At 47.9% G+C, this 19,844-nt stretch overlaps 1 protein-coding gene across 1 annotated transcript; it reads right to left on the minus strand.

The window, feature by feature from the left end:
* Positions 1-958: 958 nt before the first annotated feature.
* Positions 959-19,377, minus strand: LOC118781346 (proline-rich transmembrane protein 3). The gene is made up of 4 exons (XM_036534340.1): positions 19,110-19,377; positions 9,687-10,802; positions 9,443-9,562; positions 959-3,945 (listed from the first exon to the last, which is right to left on the minus strand). Exons 2-4 carry the CDS (start codon positions 10,705-10,707, stop codon positions 1,892-1,894), a joined length of 3,195 nt encoding a protein of 1,064 aa, XP_036390233.1. The 5' UTR covers positions 10,708-10,802; positions 19,110-19,377; the 3' UTR covers positions 959-1,891.
* Positions 19,378-19,844: the final 467 nt, after the last annotated feature.

The raw sequence follows: 19,844 nt of genomic DNA on the forward strand, positions 1-19,844 counted from the left end.
AGTTTTGACTGCATTATTTCCTTTTTTCCCCACATTAGAAAAGAGGGAGTAAAGTATACTCCTCCTTCTGTAGCTGTAAATGTCTATAAACCATGCCCCCTAGATACTGTACATGACAATTAGACGATTAGCGATGTACTGTTGAAGATACATAATCTCCCTTCTGATATTTTCTACTGAATGTTTATTTTCCATAGTGTTAAAACGTCATTGTAAATGTCTTATGATAGTATTATTTTCTGGAAAAAAAGATGCTTCAGGCAATATGTGACTGCACCTTGACAGTGATGGGGTTGTAACTGATTAGGAGGCACATTTTCAGCTGTTCACTTCAGTTTTTGACTTGTTACTGGTTTAGGACGCAGCAGAAGCAACGCTGAAGCCGTGATGTTATGGTGCCTGAGTTGTCGTACCACTGTGAAGTGTGCATAGAGGACAGATAAAAGGGTGCTGAGGACAGACTGGTGGTGCTTCTGCCTCAGAGTTTAACTGGTCCCTGCTTTTCCCCTCCCTGTGCTTCACAGAGAACTATGAGGCATTTCAGGCACTCATACACTGAAAGGCAATGCAGTCCTCATGTTTAGTGGGAGGTGGGGGGTGTCCTGAACCCCTGAGACTATTGGTATTGAAGCCCCATGGCTCTGAAAGCCAATCACAGTTGATACTGTTATCGCCAACCCCTTACTATCAGCACATCAAAGCAAAAGTTGCATTGTAAATGCCACAAAGTGGCTATCACATATGGCACATATACTTGAAATGTATGAATATCATGTTGCAAGGAAGAGGCTATCATTTAAATACTGTCAAGCCATAAGGAAGATCAAATAATGCATAGGATAAATAAAAGGACATCAAGATCATATATTCAAACAAAGATTACAAAGTCCCTCATACAGTATACATACATGTATATATGATATGTATATATACTGTACATATACACTGTATCATATATTGTTCCTCTGTTCGAGTACTTCACTTTCTGAAGAAAATTTCCCTCAAGCTTTAGGATGAAATGAAGGGAGGAATACTTTATTTTTCACTTGGAGACTAAGTGTGGTATACGCTAAAATGTGTGTAAATGTGCCACGTGTGGCAAAGCTGGCACAGATGTACAGAGCTGGGAAACCCACCGGTCCGGGTCCGTGTGGGAGCACAGGAATCGCCCACCGCAGAGTGTGGATGGATGCATCCACCCATGCTCAGATTCAGTTCAAGAATACAGTGTGCGCACTCCACTGTAACTTCACGCTCTCAATGATACAGACTGCAGGTGAGACACAGTATGACCGCCCTTCCTTTGCGTTGAGCTTCCCAAGTGGTCTCGGCTGTAGTGGTGGGGCACATATACATTTCAGTTCATTCGCTTTCATTTTTTCATTAACAAATGAAATCTGCCTGAAGTCCATTCCTAGCTCCTGGGAGGGCTCCAGAGACTGGGGTGGTCTGAAATCAGTCCGTGAGTTAAGTGACCCTTGGTGCAAGTAAGGTGTGGCTGAAGCTATCACAAAGGACAGTCCTGTGCACACAGAGCACTGGAGACCTGTACGCTCATAGTCTGCAAATCAGGGAGCCCAAAGCATTCGACCACCCACAGGATGTCTAAGGGGCAGTTAGTGTCAATAAAAACAAATGGATGAATGATCCAATTCCAGAGTGATGCAAAAGCCCAAGAAATATATTGATCTGTACAGTGTATGTGCCTTTATCTTACCAACAGAATTACTTATTTATTCTCTCTTCCAGTCCATCGGTTTTCTTCTTTTTGAGTTCAAGTCTGCCTGAAATCAGATATGTCTCTTTGAGTTCAGGCTTGTCTGCCAAATCTCCCCCCCAGGCCCCTGACTGAGTGTTGGGAGTCAAAGACAATGACATCACTGTTGAGAGTTCAGAGGTCAATGATGTCACTGCTCACGCTAGCTGAATCCTCCTGTCTGCTGACCTCCAGGAAACTGGATCCAGCCCCCTTTTCCACATCTGGTGCCGCTGCTTCTGTCTCTGAGTCTGGCGTCAAGAAGGGCCTGGTGTCTTCCCCTGTGGGGGTGCGCAGCTGGACTGGGGTCCTGGAAGGGCGGATGGATATGGGGCAGGAGACAGATGAGGGAATGCTGCTGCTGCTAGCTTTATCCTGGTCATCGGGGAACCTGCAGCCCAGGTGCGTGGGTGTGGCGGGCGCAGTTGCTTGTTTTCCGGTCACGCTGCCCCCTGGTGGAGCTGCTGTCTCTGTCCTCCCTGCGTGCTGCTGGGGGAGGCCGCCAGGGCCGTCCGACAGGTTGATCTGGGGGTCGCTGCTTCGGCGGGGCCAAGAAGACAGAGGCTGTCGCCGTGGACCCGGGGACGGCGGGGAAGGGGGGCACAGGGGTCTGAAGAGGCTGCCCCCGCCCAGCAAGTGCTCCCGGTGCAGGGCTTCGTCGATGCTGCGGCTCAGGTCGATGGGGGAGGGCGGCCGCAGGTCGAAGTCGTTGAGGGACAGGATGGACTCCTTCTCGCGGGCCCACTCCTTCTCGCGGTCCAGGCTGCTGCTGAGCGAGCGCTGGGGGGGCCGGCCCAGCGAGTGGAGCCGCAGCAGCGAGCCCACCGAGCCGCTGGCGCCGCCCTTCTGGTTGCGCCCGCGGTTGCTGTCCTTCACGCTGCGCGACAAGGCCGGCGGGTCCCGGTTGCGGATCAGGCTCTTGCTGATGTCGGCCCCCGGCCGCTCCTGGCCGGCCCAGTTGTTGGGGAGCTCCCCCGCCCCGCCTCCCCCGATGCCGTTGCTCTCCGACTTCCTGCACGGACGGCCCCGGAGGCTCTGGACGATCTTGGCCCAGCAGGTGTGTCTCTGCATGGAGGCGGAGGACGATGAGGAGGACGGCAGGTCGGCTCCCGCTCTCCCCTCAGCCGCGCCCTGCGCTCCCCTGCGGTCCCTGGGCCTCCAGAAGACCCAGGAGGCCAGCAGCAGCAGCGAGAAGGCCCAGGCCAGCTCCAGCAGCCTCGCCCAGAAATGCACCAGCCACCACACCCAGCTGAAGCGGCGCCAGTCCCCCAGCAGCCCGTACAGCCAGAGCGTGGCGTGGACGTGCAGACCGCAGCACAGCGCCCCCAGGCACGCGCACACCGCCAGCACCCGCCCCAGTATCCGCCCCACCCGCTGCCCCCCCTGCCAGTCCTCCCCGCGGGGCAGGGGCTCCTCTGGAACGGGGGGCGCAGGGTGGCGCCGCAGACGCGGGAAGGCGTAGAAGAGGAAGCCCAAGCAGACGGCGAGGCCCCAGGAGAGGGAGAGCGTCTGCAGCACCACGGGCACGGCGGGGGACAGCGCCGGGGACAGCAGGTCGGCCGCCAGCAGCAGCGTGCAGTGTAGCACGGCCAGCACGGCGGCCAGGGGGAGGCGCTGCAGGCCGGGGGGCAGCAGAGTCAGACCCGCCCCTTTCAGGGCCAGCAGCCCCAGGGCCACCTGCGCCCACAGTAGCAGGGCCAGCGGCAGGTTGTAGAGCGCGGTGACGCCGGGCTGCGGCAGGATCTCCCTGGAGCCGTAGGGGTCGAGGAAGAAGTGGGTGGCCCGCAGCGCGCCGGCCAGCAGCAGCAGGGCGTTGGCCAGGGCCAGGCAGCCGCGGTGGGGGCAGTGCAGGCCGGGGGAGAGGAGCAGCCCCAGCAGCGCCCCGCCCGCCAGCAGCAGGAAGAGCCCCGCGGTGCCGTACACGTGCAGCTCCCAGGCGAAGGCCAGCGTGCGCCGCAGGTCCCCCCACAGCAGCGCGGTGCCGTTGGAGGCAGAGGGGACCACGCAGGGGCCCGATCCCGGCGCACACGGTCCCACTGGGCTGGGGGCCGGGGAGGCACCCGGGCTGAAGGACGGCGGGCGCCCTAACGACACAGAGCGATTCTTCTCTACAGCTACTTCCTCCCTCAATCCAAAGCCCCGTCCACTCTTCTTCTGCGGGATAGTAGGGATTGGGCTAGTGGTCTTCTCTGTGGAGAGAGAGAGAGAGAGAGAGAGAGAGAGAGAGAGAGAGATAAGAGAATGTCATGAATTTTCAAAAGGTTTTTTGTCCTATATGGGGATTTTTCTACAAAATTACTAGGAAAGTACAATGAGTAAAGCATACAATGTCACTTAATCAAAATACACAGAAAATATGCACTGAATTAAATCTGGCTACAAAAGAACTTCATTGTTCATGCAGGAATGTGTGTGAGAGAAGGCTATGTTTTGAGTCAATATATAAATAAACTTATTAGGCTCATTGCTGAACCAGTCCACAGCTCTGGATCTCACAATTTAGGACAGAGTTGAACATTCCTTTCCTACACAGACATCCTGTTTCTGCTGTCGCCCACTGAATACAAGTATTCTAGACAAATACTGTCAGACCTGGGCAATGATGCAAACATGTCAATACCAAAATAATGATTTTGTAGATATAAGGAGAATAGATCCATTTTCACATTTGGTGCAAACAAATTTGAATACTGCATGCAATATACATCTTTAGGTCTGAAATTCAGTTCAACAGGAAAGTTCAACCTGGCATTGAGAGAACTGAAAGAAAAATCACACAGGTATTTTTATGCCAAAAAGAGAAATATTAGCACTGAAATGCCAAATTGCCAAAATTCAGCTAAAACTATTAAAATCCATTACTGATGCTATTGGCCAATATAAGGGAAATATCAACCTATAAGGGAAATATCAATCAGTAATCAAAATAAAAAGACAACAACTAAATAAGAAGGCAACATTTCAAAACATTAATACCCCAACTCCTATCATCACTAGATCCTTATGAAAAAAGGCTGAGAAAATATTCACAACATACAGACTCAGTGAGATGAAGTGAGTAAGCTGAAAATGACCAGCACAGGTAGGCTGTGCTCACTGAGTCTGTATCTCACTGGGCTCTTTAGCAAAAACACACTATAATCAAACAGGTTGAGACAGAGTTGCACAGCTGTATAAAATGCAACTAAAATAAAGAGAGAAAGGAAATGCATTACAATAAAAGCAATCAAACATATCCAGAGCCCCTTACACTGTGAGACATTCAAAAGTTGCCCATCCTTCCCATTCTCCCTGGGGAAGAAAAATGTGTGCCCTACTGGCAACAAAATATATGATATCACAACCAGAGGGACAGTGGGTGACACATACACCCCTTCAAACTTTATTTATATTGGGGCTTTAATAAACTGATATTTTTAATTCTTTTATTATTCCTTATCTTCTCATAGATGTTACCTTTCTTTATGTTTTTCTCCTTTATTTACCGAATCTGGAACCACCAGTCGCACTATTGTAGGCTCTAAAGCAGGAGTGCTGAAGCTAGATAAATGCAATCCAGACTTTAACTGCTTTGCTAATTGTCAACACAAAAATGCAGTGTATGCTTTGCACCAGAAGAGGGCGTTTCACACCAACAAAGAGTCTTAAGAAGCGGGGCTCAGTCTACCCCCAATTCAAACCAATTTTAAAAACATTTTCAATATTAGAACAAATACCCCAAATGCAACTTATTATGTACTTAATTCATGGCAAAACCATGGAGTGAAACTTTTCAGAGAAAGTAAAATGCAGGTGAAAAAGTAATTGGGTCATGTTCTGGCCTTAATTACGCGGTATTATTAGCTGGAGTTTTGGGGAGGGTGGTCCATGAATTTTAGGCTGGGCTCCTGGAACACTGTGGTCCCACTAGCCCCAAGGAGAATCCAATGAGATTGTACGTGCATGTGTGTTTATGAGTGTGTCTCTGTATGACAAAACAAACGCTTGCTGAGAGAAAGAATGTGCTTGCCTGCCAGACAGTCAAAAACACTTATTGGCAGAGAAGTGAAGGAGTGCATTTGGACATGTCACCTCAGTGGTGTGGATATGCACAGTCCAGAGCAGAGTGATTTCTGTCATCTCTGTGCCAAGTGAAGTACCCTCTCTATCCCCCAACAGGATCTCTACCATCTTACTATCTATGGTAAGTGTCCACATGTACATGCATGCACACACACACACACACACACACACACACAGACAAACACACACAAAGACCATGACTACACATGCACACCTCAAAAACAGCCATACTGGAGTAATACAGGTGCCTTAGTGTTGGCAAAATCAAATAATTTCAATGGGAGAATGCAGCTAATGATAAAATGTTACATATGGATTAAACGGTTAACTAAAGAACCATCAGAAGAACATTAATAATACCACCCCTAAGAGAAGGAGTTTTTTTCTTTCCTTCACATGGTCTATATTTTGCATGGTTTCGCTCTCTCTCTTTCTCTCCTTTTTCTGTGTCTCAATATCAGTCTAATCCACGACAGAAAGTCATGCGCAAGACACCTATTCTCCCAGCATGGGGTCTCCAGACTTAACCTGGAGACTGAGTGCTGCTACCCATGCTGCACAACCAACAGATTATTCAGCACGCACACCGGCGACCACGTGTAGACTGCAGCGATCACATTACATTTTTACACCGCTCTTAAAAGCTTGTCATCAATGAAGTCATTTCCTTGACAAAACATGTCTGAATGGTTCTGCACAGAGCATGCACATTATTAGATGTTGCAGACATTCATGTCTTTTTCTGATGCACATTGAAGTAATTAAACTCAATTTAAGTTTTAGTATAAACTCATGCTCTGCATGTTTCAGTACAGAAAAAATGCATGTCATCAAATGCGTGACATTTCAGTCCCCTTTTGGTTTAAAAAGGCCCTTTATTTCCTGATGAACATGTTTCTTCATTTTTTTCAGTGAAATGGTGACTGATCGTATCAGTATTATTCCAGGAAATAACACCCATTCCCCACAATTCATTCTTTACCCTTATCATTTTACAAAAGAAGAGCAGGAGGGGTGGTGGGGGGGAGAAAAGGAGGAGAAAAGTAATGAGTGAGAACCAGTGGCGCTAAGTCTCACCCCACGTGAATCAGATTCTTAAAGCTTTCCTGAAACTCTTTTCAAATGAAAACCTCGGACCACTGTGAGTCAGAGCCTGGGGAGTAAGACGAAAGTAAGGAGGAGAGGGGAAAAAAAGGGGGTGGGGGAGAGGAGCAGGGGGCCAGCGGGGCAGTTTGAGGGGTGGGTAGCGGGGTCCTGACAGCAGGGTCTGGATCAACATGCCTGCGAACAATAGCCCACAATGGACTGCTTCTTATCCTGCCTGATTACAGACCCCAGGAAACACCAACAATACTGAAAACATCAACACATTCTCCTCATTAAAATAAGCCTGTGGACCACCCCTGGCTCCGTGCCCAGTGTGGAGGGGGATTATACAAATGCTAGACTTTAAAAACGTTTTCCTTACCTAAAGTTCACAGATTAGTGATGCTTGGTGCTGTGAAAACAGTCACCCTATATGGCAGTTGACAAAGTGAAATTAAGATTTTAATATATATTCATACCTTTCATAATACTAGATCTCTTTGGCGGATCTTTTCATAGTTTACACACCTGGGACACTCGCTCACTTCCTTTCAGCGAAGGGAAAGTTATATATATGCTGTACTACTCTGTTCATTTTTAGTTTGCCAGAAAGAAGGGGGAGGAGAGAGAGAGGATAAGGTTGGAGAAAGGGAGAGGGAGACCTCGAAAAATGAGCTGCAGGAGAGCAAGAGATGAGAAAAACAAGGCCCTTTCTCTCTCCTACTCGCTCCCCCTCTCTCTCTATTTCTGCCTGTTTCTATGATGTTGAGCGTGCTCCAGAGAGACTGAATAAATCTCGCTGTTATTACAGCAGGATCAGACAGCGGCACCCGCCAAGCCACTTTCCTTCGGGGGAAATTTAACGGGACGTAGACTTTGGTGCATCCACTTGACCCCTCCGCGCTCCGAGCAGCATGCTGCAAAGGCCCTGCCTGATATAGCAGCAGAGGCACGGGAACCACATGCCGAGGAGCAATGAAATTCGGGCCACATGCGGACAAAGTACAGACGCCGGCGCAGCGTTCAGCAATACAAACACGGGAACAAACACACATGCGAGCCTGGTGAGGCACACCCACGTGGATCACACACAGGCACGCGCACATACCCATTCACACACTCATGCGTGACATACACATACACACATACACACACGAACACGTACCCCAACACCGGTACACTCGAAAACACACTTACAGAGGAGTTTATTATTTCGGCTTTAAGGTTTTGAAGTACTAAAGATGAAAACAGTGGAGAAGAAAAACGGCCACGGGTGACAGATGTAATATAATATACATAAGAAGAAACAAACGGTGACAGCTGGTAACAGTCAGTTCTCCCCACTTTCCATCTCCTCAACTCATTGGACCCCATAGACTTCTCCTGAGGAATTCACCCTGAAAAAGGTGCAATAAATCTGACTGAATGAGTGATGGGGCGGTCTGTAATGACATTTGTTTAACTTCCTGACTCACTTCAGCTCTGTAAAAGATTTTCCACTCCCTGTACGGAGGAAGTCCTGGGGGGGGGGGGGGGGGGGGGGGCGACATTTGGAGGGGGGCAGACACAACCCAGATGTGCTGCTCAGGTTTTACAGCTGGAGTCATTTTGATCCCGTTAACCCACCCACACACACACACACACACACACACACACGCTTCCACCCATTCACACACACACGCACAAACATATGCACACGCACACATGCACACACATGTACACACACACGCACACACACAGACACAAGCATACACACACACACACATATAAAACCATGCATATGCATACATACCCGAAATATACACACACCCAAACCATGGCCACACACACATGCACACTTGCTTCCCAACCTCCAACCACACACACACAGTCATATTGATATCCACAGTCATATTCCAATTATCTACACAGGCTGACCTCTCACTGAACTGGGTGGGACAGTTAAATTGTTGATACTCTTGTAAAATGGAGCTGTTGACTGAGCGACTGTGGTGCACAAATAACTAGGGCCATGTCCTTAGATAAAGTAATTTACCAAAAATGTTAAAAATAAAATGGGTTCACACTCTAGTTTTTACAGAAAATATAAATAATTTGACTTCATCTGACAAATAAAGCAGTAACAGTACAGAGATCAAAATCAAGAACATCAAGTTTAATAACTATCCGGATTACAGGTTACCCCCAAGCATGGCACATCACGGCACTCCTCTCTCTGTTCACTTCACATTTATTTTTCCATTTGTTCATCCTTCTCTCTGTTCTTTTCCTCGGCCTCTACCCGTCCTCCCTCCTTCCTCTCTTGGCTCATCTGGATTTTGTTAGCCTGGGTACTCCTTGTTCTTCCTCTTTCCCCTCTCTCCCCATTTTTTCTCCCTTTCTCTCCCTCTCCTCCACATTCCAGCCCCCTCTGTCCCCCACTTTTCACCATTTCGGGGAACAGAAATACGAGCTTGACTCAATCATCATTTTCATAAGGATCAAAAAAAAGGAACAAAGCAAAAAAAAAACCCCATACTCCCATTTTCCCTTTCCTACCTGTCTCCGTCTTCTGATTGGTTGTGCTTAACACGGTCGTCAAGGGTGTCATTGAGGTCACAGTTGTGGTCTGACGGCCTGTCAGCTTGCGGTCAGAGGCCCTATGATTTGTTGTCTCACCTGCGGCCCGGGAGGAGGAGAGATACATGGCTGTCAGACAACTCTGCCAACAGCCGACAAATGCATTCTCTTGAAGTGGAAAACATGCATCAGTAATCAGTAACATTAGCACCCAGTTCCTCACCTTTCCCAGTCCTGTCTCCACTGACTGTCGATTGCTTCATTGTGGTGTTTGCTGTCATCATATAAACAGTGCTCTGGAGCTCAGGAGACCGTTTTGAGGGCATCGTGTTGGCTGGTGAGAGGGTGGAGGGGAGGGACTGCAGCTCCTGGGTCAGTGCTACAGTACTTGTCGGCGGTTTCAACACGTTGGTAAATCCAGTGGTGTATCTGGTCTCTGACTGTGGCTGGTGATATGCCTGTGCATCCCCATGTGTTGTCACGGTGACAGCTGAACTCACAGTCTCGCTCACAGTTGGCACGGGCCAATCACCCGACCCCATCAACTGCCAGTCATCATCTTCTGCCTTCTTGTTTGGTCCTTCTGTGGCCTTGCTCAGTGTCACCACCTCTTCCCTAACTGCGGCAGCCGCTGTGAAGCTATGAGAGCGGATGTGGTGTGAACTGTCATTGGTGGATGCAGCTCCTGTGGGCCCAATCACAGGCTGCCCAGCATTTCCGTCAGAGTGAGCTTGAGTCAAACCTGTTCCACTAGTGGAGCTTGCAGGGGGTGGCAGGGAATAGGCAGCAGTAGTAAGACCTACACTCTGCTTGAGTGTAGTCTCTGTTTGAGATGAAGCAGGGGATATGAAGGCCTGTACATTATCATCCTGGGTGCTGGTGTTGTCCTGGGGGAGGGATGACAGGTCCTCAGAGTCTTTCCTCTCCTCTCCCCCGTCCTCAGTGTCCGTCAGATCAGTGTCATTCCCTCCGTGGCTCTCCAGGTGGCCATCGGCTACAGGTGATCCTTCAGCATGCTCTGTGACAGGTGCAGCTTTCCTGCCATTCAGAGGAGGAGAAGGAGGACTTTGTAGCGTGCGACCAGACGGCTCGGGGCTCACGACTGTCGGGGAGGAGCGGACGGGTCCTGAGGGCTTCTCGACGCTGGACTCATTTGAAGCAGAAGAGGATATGAACACCTGGCCAGGTGACTGCTGGATCAAACCAACTAGCAGCAAGAGCACGAGGAACTGTTCCATCATCATGGGCAACCTTACGGACGACGCAGTGACAGTCGCTCTCTGGCTCTTTCCCCCTGTTATCTCTCACACCATTCTCTTCATACTGGCTCCTGGAGCTCCTGAAAAAAAGCAAACAGAAAAGAGGATGTGTCATTGTCTTAGGACTGCACTGTCGGTAAGACGTAATGCATGTCATGGTTACCATAAGGCAGAAGTGCCATGGTTAATGTGAGGCAGTGCAGGTTGTGGTTATGATTTGGCAGCAGGCCCTACTCTAACAAAGAGACGTAAGTTTCACAGTTACATTAAGGCAGTGGGGTTGCGATGGTGGACGTGGATGTTAACTTTCCCACATTGAGGGACAGGAGCTCCAAACCCAGGCTTTGTCACTGCCACTGTGCACATGAGAACAGTGGGGCTTGGTCGCCTCTATCCTGCCTATGAAAACAGTGCTGCAAATTGTCTAGACTACTGGCCAGCGTAATGTAGTCTGGGGCCAAGAGCATAACCTCGGCCTAAAAACAAAACTGTGGCCAAAACCTTTTCAGTACAAGAACAATATCGGTGCCCTGCTGTGTTGCCTAGATCAGTGTGTCTGATCTAGTATGGTTCAGGAGCAGGGCACACCACACCACTGTGAAATGAAGAATATTACATTACATTCCTGTCATTTAGCACATGCTCTTATCCAGAGCAACTTAGAAACAGCATCTAATAAAGTGGCATGAAAAGGAATATCCTGGCACTTGAGGACAATGTCCCTTCATAAATGCAATTCAAACGCACTGCTACCCTGGGAGCGCAGCTTCAGAAAAATGTCTCCTGACAATATGAAATGACATTCAGAATCAGGGAAATTTTCAGCATAATTTGGGAGTGATTACGCAATACCCTATAAGCGGACTTTCCGCAGCTCCCTGCAGAGCTGGAACACAGAGGTCCACAGAGGGAGGCAGTGGAGAGGGAAGGAGCGTGCGCTGCAGGTCTAAATGTAGGCCTGTTTATGGCCGCGCTGAGTCAGGCTGCTTCGAGGGCGAGCCTGCAGTCTCCCAGAGGGCCATGTGGCAAGGCACTGGGGTGGAGAGGTGTGGTGTTCGGTTACAGTGAGTCATTTTCCACACACACACACAGTCACGCACAGACACACACATGCACATACTCTCTCCCTCTCTCTCTCTCACACACACACACACACACACACACACAGTGCCCACATACACACAGTACACACAGAGTACATGCAAACACACACACACACACACACACACACACAAACACACGGTGCCCACATACACACAGTACACACAGAGTACATGCAAACACACACACACACACACACACACACACACACACACACACAGATGAACATTTACACATACATATACACATACACACACACGATGTGCCATATACAGACACTCCATAGAGAACGACACAGGCAGCGTGCACTGAAAGCAAATGCACAAGACATCCATACTAAACGCATGGTAAGAAACACAAATGTAAATTTTGTTAAGATCTTAGACAAGAATCTCAGACAAGAATACTCTGTAGTGTATAGCACAATACAGTACTGTACAGTATTACAGTATTTATGCATAGCAGCTCAAAGATCAGAGTGGAGCATACAGACCTGCCCGCTCTGCCAGCTGTATCACAGGAGGGGAGGCTGGGAGGTAGGGTGAAAAATAAGATACAGCATAGACCAAAAATGTCATAAAAAAAACAGAGAAATAAAAAATGTACAGATAGAGACAATAACCAGAACCAAGGAGAACTGCCTCATATTTCACCTTGTAGTGAAAAGACCTAGCATAACACCATAACACCACCACATGCTGTCTCATCTCTCCTTTCAGACACAGAGAGAGACCAGAGCAATCGAGCACAGAGGCCCGGATCTGTGTCTGTGCTTGGCTGTTTTGCTGACTGAGTCTCTCCAACAGGGAACAAATTATCAATGCATGATGAAGAATACGAGAAGCATTTACAATTAGCTAAATGACCATGACGCCCGACAGCTATTAGGCCTTTGGGTAACGAAAGGAGAGCATTTATCATACAGCCAGCCCCTTTGTCCTTGCCCAGTCTAGAAATTTTAAGCATGTCTCCCTTAATCCCTGACTGAACATCTCAGAACACAGTGGGCAGGCGCTGACCCCCCTCCCCCAGGTCAGTCAGATGCTCCATCAATAACTGTGACTGAGCATGTGTGCGTCTCAGTAATTCAGAGGCCGTGTATGCCTCAGCCGCGTGTGCACATGCACTAACGAGTGTGTCAGCGAGCGTGTGCGTCCATCGCGTTAGCGGGCATGTGTTTGCGAGTGAGGGCCTGAAGTGGCTCTGTTTTGGCTCCCGCGTGCACAATGTGATATCTGTTTCGTTCCGCAGAAATCTCGACGCGCCGTGCGACTGCTGGCTGGTCCCGCTCTCTCATTTGCACAGAAGCGTCAGGGACGAGGGAAGGAGGAAAAAGGAGAGCCGGGCCTGTGATAGAGGGTGGCAGCTGCCACAGCTCTGTGCTCTGAGTGTGTGTCGGGCGATGCGCATCTAAATCTGTACATTTATGTCTGTCTGCCCCTCCATCCCTTGCTCTAATGTGGTAGCAGCAGCAGTGTAACATAGTGGGAAGGACTGAAAGGTTGCTGGTCTGATTCTTCACTGGGGAACTGCTTGGGCAAGGTACTTGACCCAGAAGTGCCTCAGTAAACATCCAGCTGTGTAAATGGATAACATGTAAAAAATGTAACCTCTGTAAGTTGCTCTGGATAAGAGCATCTGCTAAATGACAATAATGTAATTTAATGTACTGACTCCTGCTCAAGCTACCAAACACTCACTCTTTTTCATGTGTCCTCCTGTTGACTTAGCTGATTTAAGTTCATCGCCCTCTGTCTTCCTTCTAATCTTTTTGTTTCACTTTCTTCTGCCAATTCTCTCGTCCTGTTCCTGCGGTATGCCACAAGCTCTCACTTCAAATCCAAAATTTTAGGCACGACAGCGAAGGCTGGAAACTGAGATAAAGAGAGGGGAGAGATATATGGATAGGGAGTTATGGAATGGTGAAAGTTATATAGATGTAAAGATTGGGGAGAGTGCCAAGGAGACAGGCTTAACGAGCTGACAGAGACAGCGAGTCTGTTAAAGAGAGCAAGCATCCACTTGTCTGTATGTTTTGTTTTTGTACGTGTGTGTGTGTGTGTGTGTGTGTGTGTGTGTGTGTGTGTATTTGTCAGAGAGGGGGCAGATTTTACCATCAATGGGGTTCTGAATGCCACAGAAGCCTGACAGCAGGGACTACGACACCAGACAAGTATGGCAAGATGGCCAACAGCCAACCGCGCTTTGAATAAAAGGACTGAGTCATGGCAATTCTGATTTAATCAGACTCATGAACAGTATTTCAAGGTATAATGGATGCACCAGTCCACGGATCAGTGCACAAGTACAAGTTTCATATGCGTGTGTCTTTCTGCGTGTCTTTATGTGTGCGAGAGTTTCAGCGTCTGTGCGTGCAATTATTTGTGAATGTGAGAGTTATGCGCCGTAAGTGCTTCAGAGGGCAGTTAGGGAGACTATTTTTAACCGAAATCTGGCCCCGGGGACACAAGAAGATACAGGCAGTGCGGATGGGTGAGCTGGCGTGCTGCTGCCCTGCCGCCGTCACTCTCTCACAATCACCCTTTTATTCCACAGCCGGGGAGGAATTTGGGGCTACTCACCCAACTGCTACCATTACAACGAGGTCTGCACAACCCCTGTTCCACTGGAGAGCTGGAGCTGGGCTAGCTCACTCAGCTCTGGTCCACAACGGTTTCCCATGTCTTTTTTATTTGCGCAAACCCTTGTTAGCTCAGCCCGCTAGTCTTACTGGTTGCTGGCCTACTTACCAGCCAGCTGTGGGCAGGGTTGGCAAACTGTGTAGCCACACCGTTGCGGCTGGCATCGGGGCTAAGAAGTGAGAAGATAAATGGGGAAGGAGGAATGAAGCTCACTGCCCTCACCGTTCACAGCAAACAACTAGATGTAGGCACACGTAATATGGATTCCCATTCTCTTATCTGCGAAGCCAGAATTCAGTGCGATGTGAAGTGCTACAGCTCTGATGGGAAAGAGTGCTATGGAAAGGCAATCATACTGTAACAGATGAGCCAGCTTTGGCTGCGGCTCACGCCAGCCTGTTTCCCACTCTGCAGAAAAAAAAAAACAACGTACATATGTACTAGTTCTGCAACTAATACAGCCAAACTGAGACTGAAGAACAGAAATCCCTTTTCTTCTGCTTCTGTGTTATTGAGTTATAATTATTGTTTGATCATTTGTTTAAACATCTTCATAAAGTCATTTTCAGTGTCAGTGCACTTTACCCCATCTGACAGCTGAGTTGTATTCACCAGCTGGATGCTGCCACAGAACACAATTTTGACTTTGAACATAATTAGAGAGCAGTAGACACACACACACACACACACACACACACACACACACACACACACACACACACACACACACACACGCACGCACGCACAGCCTTTCCAAAATTCCAGAGAACAAAAATACTCAAATGTTTCCTGTAAGTTCCATGAATGTTTCCAAGAAATGACAAGCTGCTTTGTATACCAGAACGAACTGTGTCTCCTCTATCCTGCTCTGTGCGTGAAATCACAATATAACACATCATAAAGCGTCTGCGTGTGACAGCTTGCTGTGTGCAACATCACTGTAATATTATTAACATTAAAAAAACTGAAAGCTGTTATATATCACATCCTACTACATGCTTTGCTGTGTGTGAATGCTAGTGTGAGTGGGTACGCGTGTGTTGTGTGTACTGTCTAACACGGTGAGCTGACATATGTGCTGTACATGTCGTCCACGCTTCTGTATGCTGGCGTGTGTTACAGGTGAGTTGAGGCAAATTAGTTGGCCCAGGTAGGTTTTACCTCTCGTGTGCATGTGACGAATGTACAGGAATGCCCATGCTACGTCAAAATGAACAACTGATCACCAGAATTACAGTGATGTCCTGTCCTTCTGTGTCTGTGAATTATTACAGACAGAGAACAAAAGAGGGGTAGAAGGGGAAATAAGAAACGAGAGAAAAGAGACTGAGAAAGGAAAGAGGAAAAGCAAGGAAAATTAAAGGGAGAAATGGCACGACCGAGACAGACAAGGACAAAACAATTTTGGAGAGAGAATGAGAGTGGGAGAGCTAGCAGAGACTTGGACAGACGGAGAGAGTGGGAGTAAGAGCAGATATTCAGAGGGAAAAAAGAGAGAAGGAGAAAGCTTGATGGGGCAGTGAGGAGAGAGAGCTGTCGTGGAGAGAAAAACAAAGGGGAAAAGATGTTGAGTGTGACAGTGACAGAGAACTGGAAAGACAGTTCAAAACCAGTGCCTAATCGTCAGCCCCCCCAGAGTTCCTTAATGCATCTCAATCACACCTCAATCAATGCTATTGGCAGGCGGCTGGCAAGAGAGCTGTGAGAACTATTCCGCCTGGCTGCTTCACATACAAGGTTAATCAGGGCCCCAATCCCATAAGAGCCTTATTAGTCCTGACAACTGTAAATCGCTGTGTTGCTCTTGTCCAATCTACACTAGCACAGTATAAATATACACTTTGTCTGTCTGCCTACTGCATCCACACAGCACGGTTTAAATCTGCCATGTCTATGTGTCTATTCCGTAAGAGCAGATTGTAAATCTTTGCGCTCCGCCAGCTCGCTGGAGAGACACATGCAGCTGTGGAACAGATAAGAGGAGGTGAAGCACTGCAGCAGGGCTTAGAGGTGCAGCACAGATGTGTTTGGCGCCTGTCGGAGATGTAGGGGAGAGGTAAGGCAGCCAGCGCTGGTTGTTCTGACCATGAAGATTCCACTGCGCAAGAATGTAAACACCAGGCTCTCTGCTCACTATCAGGGTTCACTCTCCTTTACACTCACAAAGGGCTGAGACATAAGTAGACTTAAGCAACACCTTGTTACCTGACATCTTAATGTAACCGCTTCTCTGTCTTGAGGTCTGAAATGCCCATTCTCACTGTCTACAATCTGCATTACAGACAGACAAAGGACATTCCCACAATCTATTATACAGGGGCCAGAATTAAATTTATTATTTATTAATTGAATGTTTTGATCAGATGACAGACTGACTGAACTTGAAAACAGGTACAGACCAAAAAGACCCCTGTTGCTCAGACCCCTGATTCACATTGCAAATCTGCTTGACAAGCAATTGCAGCCAGACAGAAGAGCCATTCAGTCGATGCCTGCCGCAGATGCTTGTATTTCGAAATGTTCCTGATGTTCTTTCAAGAACAGCTCCGGTTCCACGACCAAACATCAGAAATCTGTTTTGTTTTTCATTTTGATACATATGCCTTTGAATTCAGCTGCAGACTTTTCCCATTTGCAAAAACACGTTCCACATGTTTTGAGTGGAGTTAGGGGACAGCCCTGCCTGCCAATGCAATCAGTCCAACTGCGACTGGTGTATTTCCAGTGTTGAAATAAGTGATGACCTGCAGCACTGTATTAATCAGGATGCAAGGACTGTACAACTTTAGGGAACTGAAGGAAACACAGTGGAACACTAACAGCATGCCAGATACACTGATGGACTGATGACAGACACATACATGCAGAAACAGGCCTCTCCATGATGGACCACTAGAGACAGCTGATACTCACTGACTGACTGAATGACTCGGGCTGACTCAGTGTCTGAGTAAACTCCTCCATGACTTCCAGCGACAGGAATGGGAACCATGCCCGAGCAGTGTTTTCTGACATGATCATTCACAGTCTCACTTAATGAGACAACAAAAAGAAGTAGTTTTTATACCAAGAGAAGCATGGTTGAAATATGAATGAGACATAATCACTGTGAGGAAAAAAAAAACAAATTGGTAGGGACGAGCTTTCCAGTTGAAATCAAGCAGCTCACTAATGGGCACATAAAGAGGAAAAACCTGATATGACACATGTCCAAACACAGCAGCATTGGTTATGAGTAACAGAAAGTTGGCAACATCATCACTATTAATGCATTATAAGTCTGTACAAGGTGTTGTGGTGAGCCTATTGGCTCTACTATGCATTTCAAAGCTGCCAGTAAAAAAAGATACTAGAAACTAAAGAGGAATTTCAGCACCTTGCAGGCTGCCTTGATAATGCTTTGAACTTCCCATTAAGGAAAGCATAACTCACAATTACACTACTCACACTTTGCTTAGCAGGCTCTGTTACCCAGAGTGACTAACATAACTTACATATCACCTGTTTTACAGAGCTGGACATTAACTGAGGCACTCTGGGTTAAGTGCCTTGCTCAAGTGTGCAACAGATTCAATTCCCACCAAGGAGCTGAAGGTATGAGCTATGTGCCACACTCCCACGGTCACACTGCTGACCCATAATAAGCAGGTACCAGATTCTCAATATTCCAATTTGTCTGTTATATTTTTTCAGAGGTAGGTTTTTGTGCGTCTTGTGTTTTTGTTTCTTTGTAACCTGAGCTTCGGCAGCGCAGTAAACCTCGCACTGAAATAAACGCTATTCAGCTCCAGTAGCGCGTTCATCCAAGCCTCACTGCTGGAGGCTGTAGCGGCTCTGCTACTGCGGTTTGAGAGGCTGATGAAAAACAGGTGGATCCAGATTCTCCAGCGGCCCTGACCCTAGGTCGCACTTGAGCGAAAGGCTGGCAAGCGCACACACGTGCCAGCGCTCCGGCACACACCAGGCACAACCTCACGCAGTCCGTCTGGTGCTCACGAGCTTTTACACTTGATCACTACGTCTCACTCACTCCTATACTCCCCCTTCAGACAACTTGTTGCTCCAGGCTCAATTTCCTCAGGTCTGACTACAACAATAATAAAAAAAAAAAAAATCAAGTGCGCCTTGATGACTGTGGCCACGCGAGTGTACGGTTTCTGAGGGACTCCTGCGGAGAAATTGCATCGGTAGGGAAGACCTGGGGATCACCGCAAATAGTCAATTTTGCCTCTGAGTCTGCTTTACTCTTTCAGATTGAGCAATATACATGTAGACTGAGTTAGCATATTTTTCCTCGTCTGCTGCTTCAGTACTGGGGTGAAAATGTCTCCGTGACACTTGATACCTTTCTATGTTCAATTCTACCCGAGAAAGGGGATCTCATTCGGTACAAGCGGTACAATGATTTATATTATAAGAGGTCAGCAACCAGATCGTATCCGCACACGCGGGTATTTTACCTAAATTTGCATTTGGGGTTTTAATAAACACAGCTACGTGATACTGTATGTGCGAAGAAATGCAGAAAAGAAATACAGAGAGAAACGCACACGGTTTTCTGCATGTTCCTTCTATTTTAACGACGCATATTCCCATCACGGGTGTACAGTGACGTTAACCAGTTTCAGACAATTCGACCCCTACCTGAGGTTCTCCTTCGCTCTTCGTCAATGTGAGACGCTACTTCCGTCACACCTTTGTTAGGGCATTCATCACTGTGATGGCGCTTATCTCTCCTCAGGTTGCGGTTCTCTTGATGCGCTGCTTAACGAAGACTGATGCTTGGTGAGTCCGTTCTGTCAGCACTGTTGTAGCAGAACATGAAGGCTACTGCCTCGTATTTTCTTGTTGCCAGACGAACGAATAGCTAACTCACGCCCCCTTATTGCTGCTCGCTCTCTCTCTCTCTCTCTCTCTCTCTCTCTCTCTCTACCTCCCTGCCTCCCTTCTCCCTCCTCCCTTCCTCTCACTCACATGCGGATCAACATGATTGCCGCTAACCGCGCAGTATGACGGTTAGAGTTACACAACGGCCCAGGGTACCGCGGGCTACACACAACACTTCACAATGACACACAACGAGAATACATCCAAAGCGAAATTATGTGCGTGCGTCTCTATAATTACGTCCAGAGCGCATGTCGATCCTCTCTAGGGAGTCCACCAGTCCAAGAGCTCTTACCTCCTCACCACAGTGGACACGGACAGCTCTGAATGCCGCTGCAGGCTGGACTGTGTCACATGTATTATATTAAAGCTTACTATTTGCTTAGATCTTACGCAGGGCATCTTATGTGTTTATATATTATCCATTCACACATCTGGAGCAGGTAAACTACCTTGCTCAAAGGTATGACTGCAATTCGCTATGTGAGACTC

Source organism: Megalops cyprinoides, chromosome 7 (assembly GCF_013368585.1).
Source record: "Megalops cyprinoides isolate fMegCyp1 chromosome 7, fMegCyp1.pri, whole genome shotgun sequence".
Lineage (NCBI taxonomy): Eukaryota > Metazoa > Chordata > Actinopteri > Elopiformes > Megalopidae > Megalops > Megalops cyprinoides.

Coding starts and splice junctions, on each gene's coding strand:
- LOC118781346 (XM_036534340.1), bottom strand. CDS start 10,707: ATGATGATGGAACAGTTCCTCGTGCTCTTGCTGCTAGTTGGTTTGATC. Junction 9,563..9,686: donor TGGAGACAGGACTGGGAAAG/GTGAGGAACTGG, acceptor CCCGGGCCGCAG/GTGAGACAACAAATCATAGG. Junction 3,946..9,442: donor CAATCAGAAGACGGAGACAG/GTAGGAAAGGGA, acceptor CTCTCTCCACAG/AGAAGACCACTAGCCCAATC.